Source organism: Crocuta crocuta, unplaced genomic scaffold (genome assembly GCF_008692635.1).
Source record: "Crocuta crocuta isolate KB4526 unplaced genomic scaffold, BGI_CrCroc_1.0 scaffold24, whole genome shotgun sequence".
In the NCBI taxonomy this organism is placed as follows: domain Eukaryota; kingdom Metazoa; phylum Chordata; class Mammalia; order Carnivora; family Hyaenidae; genus Crocuta; species Crocuta crocuta.
Genome location: NW_027530974.1, coordinates 3,695,532 through 3,715,786, shown reverse-complemented (window position 1 = coordinate 3,715,786; position 20,255 = coordinate 3,695,532). Strand labels below are relative to the sequence as shown.

Genomic DNA, 20,255 nt, shown 5'->3' with positions numbered 1-20,255 from the left:
CTACAAGGTAAGTTTTACTTTTGATTCAGGACATTCCATCTCTGAGGTGTATGTACCTTTTTGGAGACAAAGGCACATCTCAGATCTTTCATCTCTATTTGGGGCAGGAGAGAGGAGGCTGGCTAATACCCTTTAGATTCTGTGTTCTAGAAAGAAAAAATAAGGGAACAAACATTATTCCAGACTTTTCTGCCACCTGAAACCAGCAAAACACGCTTTGTTTCTTTTTTATACAGTACTAGCTAAAGATAACAAAAATTAGAGCTTCGAAGAGCAGTCTAGAGCTCACCATTATACTTTTATACTTGTGTGTCTATTAAGTATAAAATAATGACGTTTGGACAAAGGAGCTTTGTAGTTATTTATTTTAAAGTTACAGTACTTAAAAACTCCTTGATAATAAATAGCTTGGATGTTTCAAGTCCTGCTTCCAAGCGTGAGCTAAGAGTGAACTTGTTTTAGGCTGTGAGGATGGAGGAGGGCAACCTGGCGCCGCAGATGTCCTGCTCGAGGATTCCAGTGTCACCAGCAGGCACCTGGCCATCAGAACTCATCGATCTTCCTCTGCAGGTACTTCAGCATGGAGTCCATCCCTTGAGCCGAGCCCCAGATTTTCTTCAGCACTTCACACTCCCTCTCGTTGGCCTGCTCCAATTCCATCTTCATGTTACAGCGCACAAGGGCTTTGGACTCTTCCAGCACCTGGACCGAACAACAGGCAGCGAGTCAGCAAGGGTGTGTGTCCACAGGCACTGGCTCTGTCCCCAAATTTACGGAGGCAGTTAGCAAACTTGAGCAATCACCTATCAAAAGGCTACCAGACAGTTTTTTACAACGCACACTGGGCCTGAGGTACCTCTGAAGTCTATTCACACTAGGTATCAGGCAAATGCTCAAATTCAGGAGAGCTGTGCTACCCGCGCCCAGCCCCCTCCCCAGTGACAGCAGCCTGGCCTGGCCCATGCTGCTGCTGCAGGCTGGTGCGGCCCAAGCCGGACACCAGTTCTCAGGATGCTCCGCAAAAACTCTACGAATATCCGCTGAGGGGGTTTTCTAACCAAAGTTTAATCTTAATAGTGAGGGCTGTTCATGTCAGGGAGAGCCTAGATGGGAGTCACATCTGCTAATATTAAATAACGTTTTGCTTTATAATTTGCTAAATGCAATTGTTATAAGATTGAATATTATCCAAGATTGAATTTTTTTCCCTATGTTAGGCTCCATGCTCAATGTGGGCCTTGAACTCACAACCCTGAGATCAAGAGTCCCATACTGTACTGACTGAGCCAGCTAGGTGCCCGTATCCAGCATATTTATTAAACAAAAGCTTACATCCACTGTGAACGGTTGGGAAGGAAACATGGTACAGGAAAGGGCTTTGGAGGGGGCACGTGGGTGGCTCAGTCAGTTGAGCATCGACTTTGGCTCAGGTCATGATCTCACAGTTCAGGAGTTCGAGCCCCACATCAGGCTCTGTGCTGTCAGGGCAGAGCCCGCATTAGATCCTCTGTATCCCTATCTCTCTGCCCCTCCCCTACTTGTTCTCTCTCTCTCAAAACAAAACATTAAAAAAAAAAAAAGGAAAGGGCTTCAGAGACAGAAAAGATCCATATGAATGGTTTCTGTAAGGTTTCATAGGACACTGTGACGTGAGTCCCTGACTGATGTGGACTGCTTCTGTTCTTAGGCATCTGCGACGGGGAGGAGGCAGGCAAGTGGGTCTGGAGCAGTGGCACCAATTATAGTTCCGCCAGCATTTCGCGTGCAGGAGGTCATGCCTGGGGCACGTGTGGGACTCAGGAGACACCATTACGTGTGTGAGCTCTCTGGAGGGAAAGGTCATGATAAAAAAAAAGAAGTACATATGTAAGAGAACGAGTTCCACGTACAACTGGATTACAGGAGGCAAGCTCCTTGATGCGAACCATGACTTCTTGGGTGAAGGTCCCAGGCCAGAACACCTGGGAGACCAGGCCTTTGCCGCACGCCTCCTGCGCCGTCAGCTTCCGTCCACTGAGCAACATTTCATTTGCCTGGAATGAAGAGGAGTTGAGACTCATGAGATGTGAGGGGGAGGCAGGCAGAGAAGACCCAACCTAAAAGTTCATCTAAAAGAATTTACACCGAGGGGCGCCTGGGTGGCTTAGTCGGTTAAGCGTCCGACTTTCGCTTGGGTCATGATCTCGCGGTTCGTGGGTTCAAGCCCCGCGTCGGGCTCTGTGCTGACTGCCAGCTCAGAGCCTGGAGCCTGTTTCAGGGTCTGTGTCTCCCTCTCTCTCTGGCCCTCCCCTGCTCATGCTGTCTCTCTCTCCTAGAAATAAATAAAAAAAATAAAAGAATTTACACCGAGGGTGGGCGTCTGAATGGGTGTGGGCCCTGGAGGGGACTCACTGCGCCCTCCGGGGTTCCATTTGCAGCCTGTGCGCAGAGAATAAACCCGACAAGGCACAATCCACTATGCAGCCGAGAAATCACATACTGACTGGTAATTCACACACACACACACACACACACACACAAGTAAAAGGCTTCTTTTATGACGTAATACAGAATCACATGGGCACAACCAAGAAATCTCACTTAGAGAAGGTCTATTTGTTGGTAATTGAAGTTACTGGCATGTGTCCCTCCCACTGTTTCCTCCTTCCCAGTGGCAGCCATTCCCACACGTGAAGTCACTTAATACACAGTGTCCTGGGAAATGGAGGCATAAACAAAGCTAGGTGATGTGCTGGGTCAGGGATCTACCCCAGTCACAGAATCACTACCCAGTATTTGCTACATATGTGAAAGGCCAATGGTGGCTTCTTCTCCACATACACAGTGTTCCACGTGCAGTGTGTCTCTTGGAGTAAAACTCGGAAGGCCACATTTTACCACTTGGACATTAAAGTAAGAAACTATCCAGGACCCGAATGCATCCAAAATGCTGTAGTCTGCTTAGGAGGGCCTGACTATCATTACTTCCCCTGACTTGATGGAGGGAATTAACATTTGTATTTGTTAAGAGGAAAAAAAAAAGTATATTTGTATATGTGGGTGTATGTGTATTTATGAAATTGATTTTAACTTTGTCCTGGATTCTGCATCACTTTCAAGGTCTCAACACCATGTGCACAGATTTTTATCCCAAATGACAGGCTGAGAGATATCAAAATAGGGAGAAAACCTGACGAAGAAAGTTCACACTATTCTGATGTGACAACTTCCTGTCTGCAGTTGATCTTGCACTGCTAACCTTCCCGAAGACTGATGGTCACGATGAAGACATGATCATAATCTACTGGGACTCAGGTAAAGCACCCTCTTGGGAGGTGACCTTCCTTTCCCAAAAGAGGTAAAATACTGTTATGAAAAGGACTTAAAGTTATTTAAGTGTTCCTCCAGGTCGTCAGTACCTCTATGCCTCTTGTAAATGCATTGAGATGTTTACTGCATGTGAAATGCACAGCGTGGAGGGCACACAAAATAAGAGTTGGCAAAGCTACTGTCTGGTTGACTCACTGCCCTTTCCACAAAGGCAGAGAACAGAAAACAGGGTGGAGAACAGGGTCCCCACAAGGACTACAACGGATCCAAGGCAGACCTCTTACTTGTGCGGAGTCTTGGACAAAGTCATGAATGTCTGAAGAGTTTGGGGATGTTCTAGAAAACCCCTGTACTGAGCACCTCTTCTCAGTGAAAAGAAGGTCTAAAAGAAACAATGCATTTAGAAACCCGAGTTAACCTTACTGTCAGCTGTTAAGATAGTTCTTCTGAAGACAGAGCCAAATGCACTGAGAAAGGGCGACAGGAGTGCCGATGGAATGGCTTGGTGGGAAGTGATTTGTGGTTTTCCTCGTTTGTGCTTTTACTCTCAACACACAGTGAAGATAACACCACGACTACATCACTTAAGTGAAGTGTGAAATACGTCTTCAAGACCAGGTGGAACCACAGGGTCTTAGCTCACCTAGTGGATGTGAATGTGTGCCTGTCAAAAGTGGGGAAGTGCGTGGGGAAGAGCAAGCCCACTGCCCATCCTGCCACTTCTCGTAATATTACGCTTTGCCCCCTGGAGTGATATCCCTATTTCCTCTGTTGCTGCAGGTCTGTGTCAGCCAGCTGAGCCACCAGAACAGTCCCCTGCCACTCGGTGAGCTGTCATTGCCACCGTTTCCTCTTTTCAGAGCCAGGCTGACTCCATGGCTGCTGTCCCTGGAAAGTCTATCCCTACTTAGTCTTCTCAATTTCAGATGGCTGGAGGTGCAGGACAACAGAGGGCATTTTACTTTTCCCAAGAGCATGGATGTCACACTGACTCGAGGTTGTTAATGTTCATGTAAGCACAGCAGTCAGTTGGTTTAAATTACAGTCAATGAAGAACACCGTAAGATTAAATACACTCAATGTGAAGGAGCATGTTCTCATTGTTCTCAGATGCTCAGTTTCCCATAGTTTTAACATGAGAGGTTTCTCACTTCTACCCAAGACAAAGATTTGCAAGGTCACTGGAAATTTCTCGGCTGCCATTTTGTTCCAAGATGGCCAATTGTTTTTTAAAAAGTTATAGTATAAGGGCACCTGGCTGGCTGAGTTGGTGGAGCATGCTGACTCTTGATCTCAGGGTTATGAGTTTGAGTTCCATGTTGGGTGTAGAGATAACTCAAAATCTTTATAAAAAAGTTACAGTTTAACTGGAGAAAAGTGAAATAAGGACCTCTTTTCTTTCAGCCAAAAAACCTCATTAAGAGGTGTGGTGAGAAAACTCAACTGGCTGGGGTGGGAGGGGTTGGGGAGCTCTGAGCTTCAAGGAGGCGGCAGCTCTGCCCCTCACTCCCCCAGGTCAGAGTCTAAACTCCCCAGAGCAGCAGCCTCCCTGGTAAACTCGGGGTGAGGAAGTTAGCCATTCACTGGGCATTTTTCCAGCACTGCCTCCTCAGGAGTGAGAGCTGCCAGCTTTATCACCAGCTCTGTGTCCTCCTCAGTGAGGGTCTGAGGGGTGTCACTCACAGCACCCAAGCCACAGGACTGACGGGTACCTGGCACCAGGCAGGTATGTCCTGCATGTTTCCTGGGGACAGGGCGGGCTAAGCCGTGGAAGAATACAGTCCTCAGCTAACCTCAGCACAGCTTGTGACTGCAGCTTAGCCCCACAGATGTCAGTCCGTGCCTACAGGAAAGGACAGCTCTCACAGCTTGCTTTGGCTGCATGCTCTTTTCATCTGGAGAACATGATCCTTTCTGGCTTATCCTGTGTGCAGAGTTTTGCACCATACCCTGTGCAAAAAACCAAACCTGTTGTAGCCTTGCCTCAGGCTGCTGGAAGCTCGCACACACCAAAAGCTCAAGAAAGGGACTTGGCATCTAGGTGGTTACCTTCTTTCTTCCTTTCTCCTTTCCTTTCCCCTTCCCTCCCTCCTTTCTATCTTTCTTTCTTATATACAGAGAGAGCATGAGCAGTAGAGGGAGAGAGAGAAAGACTCCAAGCAGGCTCCATGCCCAGTGCAGAGCCCAATGAACCGTGAGACTGTGACCTGTGGTGCAATCAAAGCTTGGACACTTAACCAACTGAACCACCCAGGTGCCCCTGGGTGGTCACTTTCAATGAGAGCCATCACAGCCTGACTCACCCCAGCAGCATTTACTACTTTCTGGAAAGAGGTTTTAGTCAAATGTTCTGCACTTTTTGAACAGATCTTAAACTCTGCCCTTGCTTCACAGGCAGGTTTCTCAGCCTGGGCACTGAAGACATTCAGGGCAGACAACTCTGTGGGGAGGAGGCTGTCCTGTGATTTGCGGGACACTGAGCAGCACCCAGCCCTCCACCTTAGTAGCACTGCCTTAGCTGTGACAATCAAGTCTCTAGACATTGTGGCATGTTCCCCAAGGCTGGGGGGGGGGGGGGGGGGGATATGAGGCATACCTTCTGGGCCGAGAACCACTGTGCATGTGGCACCAGTAGATCACAAGTAAAAAGTGATGCATTCAAGACCTGTCCAGGGAGCAGAAATGCCCTGTCCAAGAGCAAGCATTCATTTTGTCAGGTTCCCCTGCTCTGTGTGGCTCTGCAAGATGGTATTGCTTCCCTTAAGTCCTGCCCTCTCTCCTCTCCTGGCCATGAGGCCTGTAACTTGCTTCCTCCCTCAGAGGAGCTGCAAGAAGACACATGGAGCTGAATCCTAAGGGTCCTGGACTTAGAGCCAGAACACAGAGCGGGACACGGGTCTTACTGATTTGGGAGCTCTCCCGAGATACAAGATTCAACGCCCTGGCAAGTGCCCCAGGAAACGGTGTGACCTTGCTCCTGGGATGGCTCTCAGAAGTGTGGAGGAAGTGGTGGCCCAGGCTAAGGGCAGCTGAGATGTCGAAGCGCCATGGCTATTGGACGCGGTGGGACAAGATGGCTCAAGGAGCCTGTGGCACATACCAGAGATGTGGTCACAGTGCAGGCCCCTGGGGCTCGAGAGTGCAACTGTGCTGGTCACAGAAGAGAAGGATGCTTTTTTTTTTTTTAAACAAAACAATTCTAGAGTGTTTACTGAATGCTGGCTGAGGCAGACCCAGCCCTGGGACACCAAATAACCATATATCAGGAAGGTCCATCGGGAACTGAGTTCCCTCAGGCCCACTAGGTGTAAGGCTAGCCATAAGGCACACACCTGGGATCAGGCACAAACACCAGAGGGCACAGGAGAGCCAAGACCCCCGTGTCACCTGCCACCAGTGCCTGCCTCAGCTCACACCTACAGCCATATGGGGGACTCTCCACGAGCTAGCATGGTTTGTGGGTGGGCTGGCCAAGTGTACGGGTGTGCAAACTGAAACGGACAGCAAGTCCACCAACACCTCACCCAGACATAGCTGGCCAAGATAATGATGAAGGAAAACACTGACAAATAGGAGATGTGCCTGTCAACCACCTGGTGTCGAAGGAGAGGTGGATCAAGGTTAGAACACACAGTGACTGAGGGGGGTAGCCAGTGGCCTGGCTGGCTGGCTGGTCAGGGGCCTGGAAGAATGGGGACAAGGGGCTCTGGTATGTGGATGAATAGGGAGAGGTGCACTGGCTGTGTCACGTCAGTGTCCAGCAGAGAACACCCATTGCAGGGAGGAAGCATACAGCTCTGTGAGACCAGTCTTGGCATGACAGACTGTGCATGGAGTGTTTGTGGGGGCAGAGGTGGAGCTCAAGGGCACGGGGTCTGATGTATCGAGGTGATTTGGTTGCTGCTGCTGCTGAACAGCTGGCCTCCAGCAAGACACCGATGCTACTTGGTGGCATGCTGACTGCTGACACAGGAATACATGCTTACTCTGATCTGGGTCTGCTTTCCTGCCCGAGGTCCTCATGAGCCCTGCTCTCTGAGGCGCATAAAGTGCCTGGTCTACCATGGGGTGTGTCAGGCCAGAACTCCCTCCTAGCAAAGAGGGTGCAGGAGCAGGCCCATGACCATGGGGTCCTCTGGCCATGTCATGTTTGTCACCTCCAGAAGCTGCCGCTGATGGGCGGCTCACACCACGGGATGGTGTGAGGTACAGGCAGAGTACCAGCTTGGAGGTGTGTCTTTGAAGATGGGCACCTTCCTCTGAGTTAGTGTCCATAGTGCCTCAAAGAGCTTGGCACGGTGCCAGGTCCCCAAGAGGAAGAATCCCTGGGCTGGGTAACAAAGGAAGCAGGTGCGTCTGCCTTTCCCCACCAATGATCTGAGAGCCACTGTGCCTCTGGCCCTCGAAACTGGACTCTGCTGGATATGGAAGGGGCACGCCTAGCCAGTGGCCACAGCAAGGGTCCCAATGAACTTTAGGGTATGACTGCTACCTGGACACCTGGTGCCTGCTGGGAGCCCCTAGGTCCTCCCCCACCCAGCCACAGCCACAGCCACGAATGTGCAAGTGCAGCAACTTGGGCCTCACAGGGGTGGAGGACCCATGTCCCACCACCAGCGTGGCCACCGAGGCCTGTGGAAGTGGCAGCTGTGGGTGGTTTGGGACTAGAACAGGAAGGGAGATGAAAAGGATGGGGGTGGGCTCTGAGACCAGATGTGGCAGTGGGGGCCGTGTGGGTCCCACTAAGCCTCTTCCTCTTTCCTTTAAGCTTTCTGCTTGGGGAACAGGTTTAGACTTCTGGGAAGATTATATAGCTGAGTACAGAGTTCCTGAAAACCCCTCAACCAGCTCTAATATTAACATCTTATGTGACCTCTTACAATGATCAAAAACAGAAAATTACCATCAACATGGTACTATGAACCCAACTACAAAGTCTCAGCAAAGTTTGCTGGTATTCCCATGAAAGTCCTTCCTCTGACCCAGAACTGTGTCCAAGATCTCACGCTGCACAGAGCAGTCAGGCCCCTCTGTCCCCTCCAGTGTGGGGCAGCGCCTTGGTGTTCTGGTGAGTTCTCTCGGCACACGGCACTTTGGGGGGACCCTGCTGGGCACCTGTGAACTGGCCACAGTCAGGCCCTGCCTGGTGCTTTCTCTGTATCGGACTCCCATCTGTCAGCACCCTGGTGGAGCGATGCCATGCCACTCTCGGTGAGCAGGTCAGTGCCACTCAGTGCCACTCAGGGTGCCTGTCAGGCTTCCCTACCGTAAAGTTACTGTTTTTCCCACCATAAACAAGGGGATACAAATATCCATTTTCTCATCATGCCTTTACCTCTAACTTTAACATCCAGGTGGGTTTTTTTTTTTTAAATTTTTTAAAATGTTTTTATTTATTTTTGAGAGACAGAGAGAGACAGCATAAGCAGGGGAGGATGAGAGAGAGAGGGAGACACAGAATCTGAAGCAGGTTCCAGGCTCTGAGGTGTCAGCACAGAGCCCGATGTGGGGCTCGAACCCATGAGCTGTGAGATCATGACCTGAGCCGAAGTTGGATGCCCAACCGACTGAGCCACCCAGGCACCCCATCATCCAGGCGGTTCTTGCCTGAAACAGTTTTCAATGGCTAATCCTTCTCCTCTGCAACTCCCCTGAGACAAGTGCCTCCCCCTCCACCCAAATGTGTATAAAGAGGTAGATCCCAAGGAACAAGGAGTGGACTGTGGTGGACACAGGGATGTGCTGCCGAGGTCTGTCCAAGGGAGGTCTTGTCCTAGCTGTTGGGAGTGCCGTGGGCCATCAGCTCCTTCAGGGACTCCCTCTGCTGCAGAGCCGCCCTGTCCATGGTCACAGCGCTCTTCCTGGGCAGCCCACACTCAGTGACGATGGACATAAAGGAACCAGCCATTTTGGCCCACTGTGGGTCAACTAGGACAGGTCATACATGCCCCAGGACTCCCCATGGTGTTCCAAGCATCCCTCTGTCCAGCCCTCCAACCACTGCCATCCTGCCCATAGGTACGGACTACTATTTCTCCACTACACTAGGCTCCACCTCCATGGCTGCTGTGGAGACCCCAAACCTTGCACCCCACTTCCAGGAATAAGAAATGCAACGCGTGTAGCTGCTTGAAGAATCAAAAGCTACAAACACAAACTCTTATTATGGATGAATTAAAAATTAAAAAAAAAAAAAAAACACCTCACAATCATATGGGAAGACTTCTCTTATCCTAAACAGCTTTGCTCCTTTCATTTGCTTTCCCTTAAACATGCAGATTTTAGAGTGGCTCAGTCGGTTGAGCATCTTACCCTGGGTCAGATCATGGTCTCACAGTTTGTGGGTTTGAGCCCTGTGTTGGGCTCTGTGCTGACAACTCGGAGCCTGGAGCCTGCTTCGGATTCTGTGTCTCCCTCTTTTCTCTGCCCCTCTCCCACTCATATTTTGTCTTTCTCTCCCTCTCCCTCTCTCAAAAGAAAACTTAAAAAAAAATTTTTTTAAGTGCAGATTTCAGGTTTTTGGGTTAAGAACCTTTCGAATGCACACTATTGTTTGGGTTACAAATTGGGTATTTACTAATAGTGGATATCAGTGTCAATTATGCAGAGAGAGAGATTCCTCACCAAATAAGGCCCTTCTCTAGGAAATGATGCAACACAGCGTCCATGAATGTTCTATGAACCAAAACATTAAAACCTCCTATGAGTTCATGAATTAAGAATATGAGTTAATGAACAGAATTGAACTATGAGTGTATTTGATGGAAGGTCTCCACAGAATGACACCCTGTATATATTTAGAAAAACAATAACCAAACTAGATTTCTTTAGGAAGTTTTCTAGAAAAATTTTTAAAAACAGAGGTACTCACAGATGCTCCTCCCATAATCTTGGGAAACATAACGGTGGAACAGCCATCTGGACTCTGTCCGAAGGTAGTATAGGGTGTTTGAAACCAAGCCTTTTCATTGGCCCAAACCACATCACAAAGAGGCAATATGGAGGCTCCTAGTCCAATGGCTGGGCCATTTACTGCTACAATAATAGGCTTCTTAAACTGAATGAAAGTATTCACGAAGTTTCTAAAATGAAGAATAAATGGGAAATTACTCACAACATTGTGTATTCAAGTCTACTGTTACAGAATTCAATATATCAAGATATAAACTCTGTGGAAATCAGTACAAGTTGACTGAGGCTCGTTGAAGGCCTTCTCCTAGAAGCAAGCCATAGACTTATATATAGAGTGTTGTAAAGGTTTCACAATACCCTTGACACTATGTGAGAGTGGCTGTTGTTACAGGACCTATGTGAAGATCATGGGTGAAGTTCAGCCAGAGGCTGCTCTTGGATTTGCAGCTGGCTCTAGGTCCAATCCATCTTCAACCTTTCTTCCCTTTAAGACATAAGGAGCCCAATAAACACTGTGGGCTTCAGATGACCAATCTAGAAGCTCTCCCAAAGAAAACCTGACATGGGGCACACCAAGACTATGCGGTGTTGAAAGAAGACTAGGGGGTTGGGGTTAGAACCTATGTGGTCTGAGTCTGGACTTGGTATGTGATTCCAGACAACTCACTGACTACTTGGAAATAAATATTTCCTGAGTTTACACAGAATTAGATGGAATGACTTGGTGTAGGGGCGTAGAGATAAGAAACTTCCAGGCTGGTTTAAGACAGGAGACCCAAGGAAGAACATCAAGCACCACAGAGACATGCCTGCACACCACTGTGTTCCCCTGTGGAGACTGCAATTACAGCAGGGTCTCAAAGGAGAGCAGAACTAGTGGTCGGGCAGCATTCACAGAGGATGTGGGTTTTGACAAAACTGAGCCAGTGCTATTTCTGGATCTGTTTTAGGATCAGACTGGAAAAGTAGGCAGCTCTTCAATTGAGGGTAGGCTGGTGCCACACCATACTGGGAATGTGCATCTTCTTCCTACTGCTAGAATCTAATTTTACGTTCAGAGGTCGCTGCTTGCTATGATTTCACATGCTAAAGAGAAGGACAAATATGTACCAACATAAATGGAAGGTGATTCCTTTAGGGCTGTCAGAGTTCTAGATCAAAATTACAGAATTCTATACCTGACCCCCGTCTTCAGTACAAGAAAGAACAATTTGGTTTCTCTCCATGATTTGGTAACTTAAAAGGTAGAGCAAATCTATTCAGATTGTCTCTGAAAATGCTGACTTAGATGGTCTCCCATCTCCCCAGATATTGACACATGAGGTCATGTAGTTTTTGGAGGAGGGCAGGTGAGGGAGGTTTGGGACGTGTGTGTGAACAGGAGAGAGGATGCGGCAGAGTCTGGCAGCTTGCACACTCAGCTCCAGGGACTGTTCTCGAAGGCACCCTGTAGCCAGTGCAGACCTCAGCCCAGCCCTAAGGCCCCTAAAGCTTGTGGGATCTTCACGTTGAGTGAGAATTGACCCATTCAAATGAATGAGCTGCTGTAAGACTTTCTAAATGAGAGCCTGAGGCATTGTTGCAAAGATCACACTGGGTTTTAATGATACAAAGAGAGCCAGACAACCTTTTAAATAGGTTGTTGGAATAATGTAGACAATTTACATGAAGCTACTTCACTTGGGCCACCTTTTGAGGATGTGGGGTCAATGACATGATGGAAATATGTCTTCTGTGCTTAGTTATTGATGACTCTCGAAAGGGTCTCCACAATGTAGAGCAGACATTTTCAAAACATGTCCCCGGGTGCCCTGGAGTGGCCCGGCTTTCATCTGCCTCATGCGAACAGGGGCCTAGTAGGAACTGTTCCAGTGCTAACATCTGGAAACCATGGATGGGATGGCAGAGTAACATGAAAGAAATGACCAATATTGCAACAAGAAAGTGACTACAGAGGAATGGTCAAAGGAATCAATTTCTCGACATAGCCGCGTTCCTTCTCACGTTATATGTTTGTATAAAAGAAAAAAAATGCTTCTAAAATATATATTGCAAAATCAAAATCTGGAGAAATTGTTTGGAACTGATCCCCCCCTCCCGGCTCCCAATTATTTTTTATTTTTGCCTGGAACGACAACTTAATCTAAAACCGGTGGCTGCTTCTGGGAGGGGTATGAATTAACTGGCACACTCGAGTGAAGACCATCTTCTCCTTTCAGAGGACACAGATGACCATTCTGAGCTGTGAGCTCTGACGTGTCAGCAACGAGCAGGGTCCACAGAGAAATCTGTTTAGAACAACAACAAACTTCCCAGAAATGCTTTCCTGTTTAGTAGAAACTTCACAGAGCCACAAAGTCTTGGCCATGTGGGGCTGCACAGTAAGCCACACATCAAGCCAGAGACAGGAAGGCAGGGGCTGCCCAGGTACCAAGCTCTCAGGAGCCAGCATTCAAGGAGGGCCCCTCCGCTGCTTCTGAGGGGGGCGGAAAGCATGTATATTTTGGAACTTAATATCAAAACGCATGAATCTTCAAAATGTGCTCAATGCTATATACTCAACTTAAATTTCAGCTTCTTGTGAATTATCTGTGAATTGAGCTATAAAGGTTGGGTATAGCAGGGAAGGAAAGAGATTGTATTTGTCAAAAAATGAATTAAAAAAAACCTTATGATTAAACAAGAGCAAACTTCTACCCACTTTTTTGAAGAACACTTATTATTTCACAGATACCACCAAAAAAAGTCAGATAACCACCTAAGAACAATAGTCTAGGAATTGTTTGGGGAAAATGGAAAATGAAGCATTCAGGAATCTCAAGTTTCAACAAGTTCATGGTCATTTTTCAAGGGAGCTCTCCCTTCACTGTGAATGTCTGGATAGGACTGAAATGGGGGGAGAGGTCAGGTTCTGGGGGACGTTTGTTGGTCGGCTTTGTTGTCTCCCCACATTTCTGCCCCTCTCACTCTGGTGGAGGAAGATGCCTGCCTTCTGGGGCCAGGCAGCTCCTGGTCCTTCAGACACTAAGCAGCAGCTAGTAGTTCCCACAGACTCCAGAAGCCTAATGTTATTTATTTATTTATTTTTAACAAATNTTTTTTGTGCAATTGTGAATGGGATCAGTTTCTTGATTTCTCTTTCTGTTGCTTCATTGTTGGTGTATAAAAATGCAACCGATTTCTGTACGTTGATTTTGTACCCTGCAACTTGGCTGAATTCTTGGATCAGTTCTAGTAGCAGAAGCCTAATGTTATAAACTGACTCACAATAATTTTGTTTTTATCACTAATGTGCTGAATATTTTTATTGCAATGGATCTGCAAACTGGTTATAACCGGCAGTCCTGAGAATAGAATTAGCTGTAGTAGATACCCGATGATCTGATGTTCAAACCTAATCTTTCCTTGTCCCATTTCTTATATGGGAAACTTGCTATAGTGATGTACTTTGCCCCAAAGTTTTAAGGAATTCAAGACCAGACATACAGAAGTAACAAATAAACAGCTTTATGTGTAAAGCCAATCTTATACATATAAAAATTAATTTAAATGCAAATGAGCAAGAGCAAAGGTTAAGTGAATCTGGTATAACTAATTACTTTTGGATCCTGCCAGAGTACATGAAGGAAAATTCACATTGACAAAAATATATTCATTTAAAGAAGAACCAAGTGGGTTTCCCTAAAGCAGGATTTGGCCTTTGTGTAGAAAAGGTTTTTGTCGGGGGAGAGGGAGGGCCTGGAGAAGAAATGGGAGTGGGCAACTGACAGAAATAAACACCTGAAGTGACCGAAAGATTCTACAAATGTGATCTCTTGATTCATCTTTCCTCTGCATTTTCTAATCCCAACAGTGCAAACCTCAGCCACTGTCAAGAGCAGTTCAACATGGGAGAAGTGGCCAGATTAGCGTTGAGACGCTTGAGATTTAGAAGTGGAGTTCATGGGGTGCCTGGGTGGCTCAGTTGGTTAAGCATCTGACTCTCGATCTCTGCTCAGGTCATGGTTATATGGTTCAAGAGTTTGAGCCCTGAGTTGGGCTCAATGCTCATAGTGTGGAGCCTGCTTGGAACTCTTTCTCTCCCTCTCTGTCCCTACCCCACTTATGTTTTTTTACTCTCTCTCTCAAAATAAATAAATAAACTTAAAAAACAAAACAAAACAAAGAAGTGGAGCTCAGGGAGCGTCTACAGGGAGAAATGAGCCAGAATGCAGAAGGCACTGGCTGACAAGTCTGATTTTCTTATTACAGCAGAGCTCCCCAAATCAGTATTATGTGTAAAGGCAGTGTGCGTTTACAGAGAATCTACAAAGTTACTGCCTGAGGCATAGTAGTTTGTATTTAAAAAATGAAAATTAAACCCCAGTAATTCATCCTGAAGGCTGGGATGGGTTCATCATCAGGAAATCTACAAGTTGTCTTGGAAGCACTGACAGTCTGTCATGGAATTATGTGTATTGATCAAGCAGTTTAATTTGACACTGAGTAACATGATGGTCCTATCCAGGATACAAGTTTGAAATTATTTTGACCAGAGACAATACTTAATTAAAACAGATTGTAAAATTTCAAACTATTATTGGAAAAACAACTACCATGATAGCCTAAGAAATAGTAATGTTCAAAAAGGAGCCTCTTGTATGCATGCATGCATCTGTACACAGTGAGAAAACTGATCAATTTTGGAAATTATTAAAAATGTTATAAAAGGCCAAGTCAACGTCCTGAAACCCTAATATATGGGGTTCCAGGGCTCCCCTGATGGGCCAATTAGGGCAGCACCCATCAGAGCCATCTTGGGAAGTCAGCCAGCTGCCCTGCCCCACCCCACACCCACCAAGACAGAAGAAAGCACTCCCACTAATCCCGATGTGCACCTCTAGGATGGTCTGGGGGACCAGGAAGCCCTGGGCCCCCAAGGTTGTGGCATAGGGTCTCAGCCACGAGGAGCCCAATAATCACCCAGAGAAGCTCAACTCAACCATGTTATCTGCAGATTTTAGGATCCAACCAAGTTTACTTTGCACATCTGTGCATGTAACTTCCCATCTACTTGTACATCATCAAGGCAAATGCATATGCAAAGGGTTCTTAGGGGTCATTCAGGGATAGGTCACTTTAGTGAGGTGGGTAGGACAGTCCAATGGTCTTCTTGGTTGGTGACTGGGTTGGTGACTGGGTTTCATTCACTTTAAATAAGATTAATTTCTAAATAAATAGATACATTTGATTACACTTCCAGTGGTTAGCATGAGAAGTGAGGGAAATGGAAACAGAATATGTACCTGGATATGCTTAACAGAATTAGGTGATCCTAGGGAAGCTTTTTTGTAATGTTAGGAGACAGTAGGGGAAAATTCCCAAATGGAAGAGATGGAAATATCTAAAGTCATACTGCTAAATGGAAAAAAAAAAAGTTGCAAAACAACACACAGTATAATTCCATTTATTTAACAGAACTAAAAATAAATCTGTATTATCTATAATATGTATGGAATGCATATTTGACAGTGTTGACAGAAAGGCTGGGGAGACATAAATGAAGGTGGGTTCCTGGGGGAGGGGAGCATCTGAGAGAAAAGGAACTCTAACTTTTTACTCTATATGATCAAGTAGAGTGGGTAGCTGGAACTCAGGATGAACTTGAACAAGAATGTGTACTACTTGTACTAAAACAAACTTTTCATGTGATGTTATGGAACTAGCTTGTCTTAAAGGCTAGCCAATTTATTTCAGAGTCAAGCAAATGGTAAGTTATTATGTGAAAGAGAATGCATCTTTATTTAAAGGCTGAAGACAGAACATGCTCATAGTACAAATAATGGAAACTCTGGCTATATGCTATTGTATACGCTAATCATTAGAACAGTCCCTGTGCACTCACTGGGTTTGAGCCAGCCTTGAAATCAGTTATTTGCTCAAGGCAAGCAGTAATTTATGCCAGGCCCACAGAAAAGACAGATGATTTAATTAATTTTGATACCAGTGTCTCTCAGTGGAGGGAGACACGCATGTTACTCACAAGGCTTGTTGGAGCCTGTTCTACCAGGGATTGGTACATGAGGAGCGAGACACTCAAACCAATCGTTAAAAAACACCACTTATGCATACCTGATAGCTTCCGCCATTTTAGTGCTTTCTCTTTTTCTGTCATCTGTTAAACGCCGTATAAAATAAATAAAGTCGAGACCGCAGCAGAAGACACTGCCCACCGCGCTGAGCAGCACCAGCTTGCTATCGTCGGCAGCAGCCGTGCTCAGGGCACTCTGGACTTCTTTCATTACCTGGAAGTCACCAGAAGTTAAAGTGGCTAAGAGTATTTCTGACACAGAATCCATTACTGGATAATCTGGACCTGGAGAAAGTACAGTATAAGGCTGATACTGTTCCCTGTATCTACCACAATTTAAAATAATTCACAACCTTCTTATTTCCTATAACCTGAGACTGGGAATGTTGGGGACAGAGTAACTTACATAACTAATTATGAACAGAGTATGATTAGAAAGACATGTAAATCTAAATTACCTTAATATTCTGATCACTGTGACTCTCAGTAAATGAGGCAAGTTACACAGGATATCCACTTGGCATTTCTACAGTTTGGACAGCAGGTGGCATATTCAACCAGTTGAAAGAAATTAGGGTTCCCTGCCCTTTTTTTTTTTTTTAAACACCAGCCTACCACACTTGGGGCAGAAACTCCAGTAGTTTGGTGCTCACATATATTAAGCATAAGTCGTTTGAGATGGGCACAAAACCATTGAAAATGATCTCTATGAAACACGCGCAAATAACCAATGAAGGGACTCTGCGGTCTAAAAATGTACTGGGGACCAGCCCTGAACCGGTTTGTCATGTGACCCTGGCCAGACTTATAAGCTTTGTGGAGTTTGGTTTTCTTGCCTGGAAAAAGCCTCATCTAGCTGGCTCACAAGTGGAAAACAAACAACTAAGAGGACATAAATTTCCAAAATACTGAATTTTAGATACTTTCGAGTTCGGTTTTGAACCTCTCTGCATGCAAGCAGCAGTTTCTCCCCTGGATCCTTGAAAGACAACTTTACCAGGTACTACAGACAACAGATGATGGGAACGAAGTTCCACCACAATGCTAAAGACTCACAGGAATGATGGAACTGGGGGCCCAGGGCCATTTTAATCTTGTCTGAACTAAGAGCCCTTCGAAGAGTCTGAAGACAAGCTAAAGATGAGCATGCGCACACAGAGTTTTGTATGCGAGGCTGGGGGGCGGGGGTGGCCTGGGAGGCCTGTGCCCCCTGGAGAAGGAGGCGGACACGCACAGGCACAGATGCACTCGACTTGTTGCGCCAAAGGCACAGTGTAGCCCCGGGGAAGACCACTCCACCTCACCTCTGCTTCCTACCTTCTGGAGGGGCTGCATGATGGCCCAGAAGGAGAGTTAGGAAGGGCACAAAGAGCACCGATGCCACTAAGCCCGGCCCGGGGAAACAAGGGCGTGGAAAAACAAGAAGCACAAAGCAGCCCAAGGAACGTCTCTCACCTCTGGGTTTAGTGAGTTATTCTCTGATGATTTTGTTGACAACAAGATGTGGGTGAAGCCATCCTGCTTCCTGACGACAATATCTCTGTATCTGTAGGCACTTTCTGTTTGCCTCACACTGAAACGCAACCGCTTGTCAAAAGGCTGGTCTCTTCTGTCGTCAATAAATTTCCTTTTCCCGGCTGTCACTCCTGTAACAGATGTCTGTATGTTGGTTGTTCCATTGGCTGTTAGTGCGTCCATAAACGGAGATGTACCTGCCAAGAGTTTGAAATCACAGTGGTCTGTGATGTCCAGCTACTGACTCTCTCCCCCAGTGTTGTCTCTAAATTGGGCAAAAGTGCTCATTATGAACCCACGATTTAATGCACAAAGCAAGGCTGTTAAAAAAATCTACTTTGAAAGGCATTTTTTCTCCTTCCAAGTCTGATAAGGAAATCACCCTCTTATCTTGCCTAAAAAATAAAGATGGAAAGGTACTTGCTGAAAAGAAGCTACAGAATTTGAGACTACTGAAGAATGGGATTAAAAGAGAATGGGGTCTCATGAAGAGTATGTCTTCCAGGCTTAAGGAGTTGGCACGAAAAAAGAAAGTATCTTATTATTCCAGCCAATGCCACCTGCCATTCTGTAGAAATTTCTTTTTTCTGAATGGAAGATGGAATTGTACACATACTGGAGGCAACCACCCACTTCTACTGGTCTACCAAGCGTTGCTGTGGCCACCACTGCAGACCACCGCCCCCTTGTGGGGCACTTGAAACTCTCAGTTCTTTCTTCTGATGCCCTGGGAGGTGACTATCTGCCCACTGGTCCCAGTTCTACATTTTCAAATAGCCTTCTAAGTAGAATTCCAAGACAATTCTCTTTCCTGCCACATAAACTGTTTTGCTATTTTTTCCTCCTGTGTCAGCTCCTCAGCCTGGTTTCTGTGTCTTAACCTGGTTTCTGTGTCTTAAAGATATGGTCTCCTGAACCTAATATTTCTTATAACAAAGGAAAAGAGTTCCAGTTAATGCTTTCATAGAATTATCATGTTATGTTACGGGGCGCCTGGGTGGCTTAGTCAGTTGAGCGTCCGACTTTCGCTTAGGTCATGATCTCGTGGTTCATGGGTTCGAGCCCCGCGTCGGGCTCTGTGCTGACTGCCAGCTCAGAGCCTGGAGCCTGTTTCAGTCTGTGACTCCCTCTCTCTCTGACCCTCCCCTGCTCATGCTGTCTCTCTCTCTCCTAGAAATAAATAAAAATGTTTAAAAAAAAAAAAAAGAATTATCATGTTATGTCAGGGTAAGAATTCAAGTATTAAAGGTAAATAATGATCCATATGAATTTCCTGAATATTATCTCACCTGGTAAGGAATGTGTAGAGCTTTTTTTGGGGGGGTGGGGCATGGAGAAAGGGGAAGAAATGTAGGAAAACTGGATGATCAAGGTTTACTAATAAAATTAGCATTGGAAGAAGTTCTCTGAGGAGAAGAACATGAATTATAGGTCAGAAATCCTTCCTCCACAATGAAAGAAAATAAGCCAGGACTATCAGAAAAGACTCATGAATGGACATTTAGAGAAGTCAAATAATCTCCCTTTGTAAAAACAACAGGGCTTTCGTTTCATTCAATTGGTTGAAATACTTTAGAGGTTTTTTTAAAAAAATTTTTTTGAAAATTTGGAAGAGGTTATAATACATGCACATAGTTCAAGAATCTACAGCTGTAAAAACATATATGGTAAAAGGTCTCCTGCCACTCATGCTCTCCATTTGCCCAGGAACCCCTCCCCCTCACTCTGGTTAGCTACCGAGTTTGGCTTCCCAGTGTCCTTCCACTGTGTCTTGATATATACACAGGAAAATAAGAATATAAATATTTCCACTCTGCTTTATAAGTCACAACTGGTAGTTTAGTAGACAAATATCTTGCTTATTCACTTGACAGTATCTTAGAACTTGTCTTATCAGGTCATAGTTTTGTTCTTTTCTAAGGCTCCATAGCAGTCCACTGAATAGATGTTCTATAATCCATTTTTACCTATCTACACTGCAATAAACACAAATAATTCAGTGGTTGTTTGTTATTACAAACAATGCTGCAACACATAACCTTGGCCTCTGTCACTCCAATGCTGGTGAGGATCTCCAACTGAAAGATCATTTGATTAGCTGTTGTTAGCAGCAGCACCAGGTGTTGCTGAATCCTTCTGAGGAAGCTAGTAAGGATCCTTTCTCTTTAACTTTCAATCTCTCTTCTATCAGAATCTCCCCCATCTGTGGTTTTTTTCTTCTTCTTTTTTTTTATGTTTTATTTCTGAGGCTCTGTGCTGCAGACAGACAGACAGACAGACAGACAGACAGACACAGCATGAACATGGGAGGGTCAGAGAGAGAGGGAGATACAGAACCTGAAACAGGCTCCAGGCTCTGAGCTAGCTGTCAGCACAGAGGCCGACGCGGGGCTCAAACCCACAAACCATGAGATCATGACCTGAGCCAAAGTCGGACGCTTAACCGACT

General features: G+C 45.9%; 1 protein-coding gene across 2 annotated transcripts in view; it reads right to left on the bottom strand.

The window, feature by feature from the left end:
* Positions 1-347: 347 nt before the first annotated feature.
* CDYL (chromodomain Y like) overlaps positions 348-20,255 on the bottom strand; it is a 237,238-nt gene continuing 217,330 nt past the window's right edge. For both annotated transcript variants that reach the window (XM_077770040.1, XM_077770041.1), the window contains exons 5-9: positions 17,747-18,003; positions 16,333-16,505; positions 10,181-10,391; positions 1,890-2,033; positions 348-702 (exon numbers count right to left, since the gene is read on the bottom strand). In XM_077770040.1, the coding sequence (XP_077626166.1) occupies positions 544-702; positions 1,890-2,033; positions 10,181-10,391; positions 16,333-16,505; positions 17,747-18,003 (944 nt within the window). In that variant the 3' untranslated portion in view covers positions 348-543. The remainder of the gene's footprint in view (positions 703-1,889; positions 2,034-10,180; positions 10,392-16,332; positions 16,506-17,746; positions 18,004-20,255) is intronic.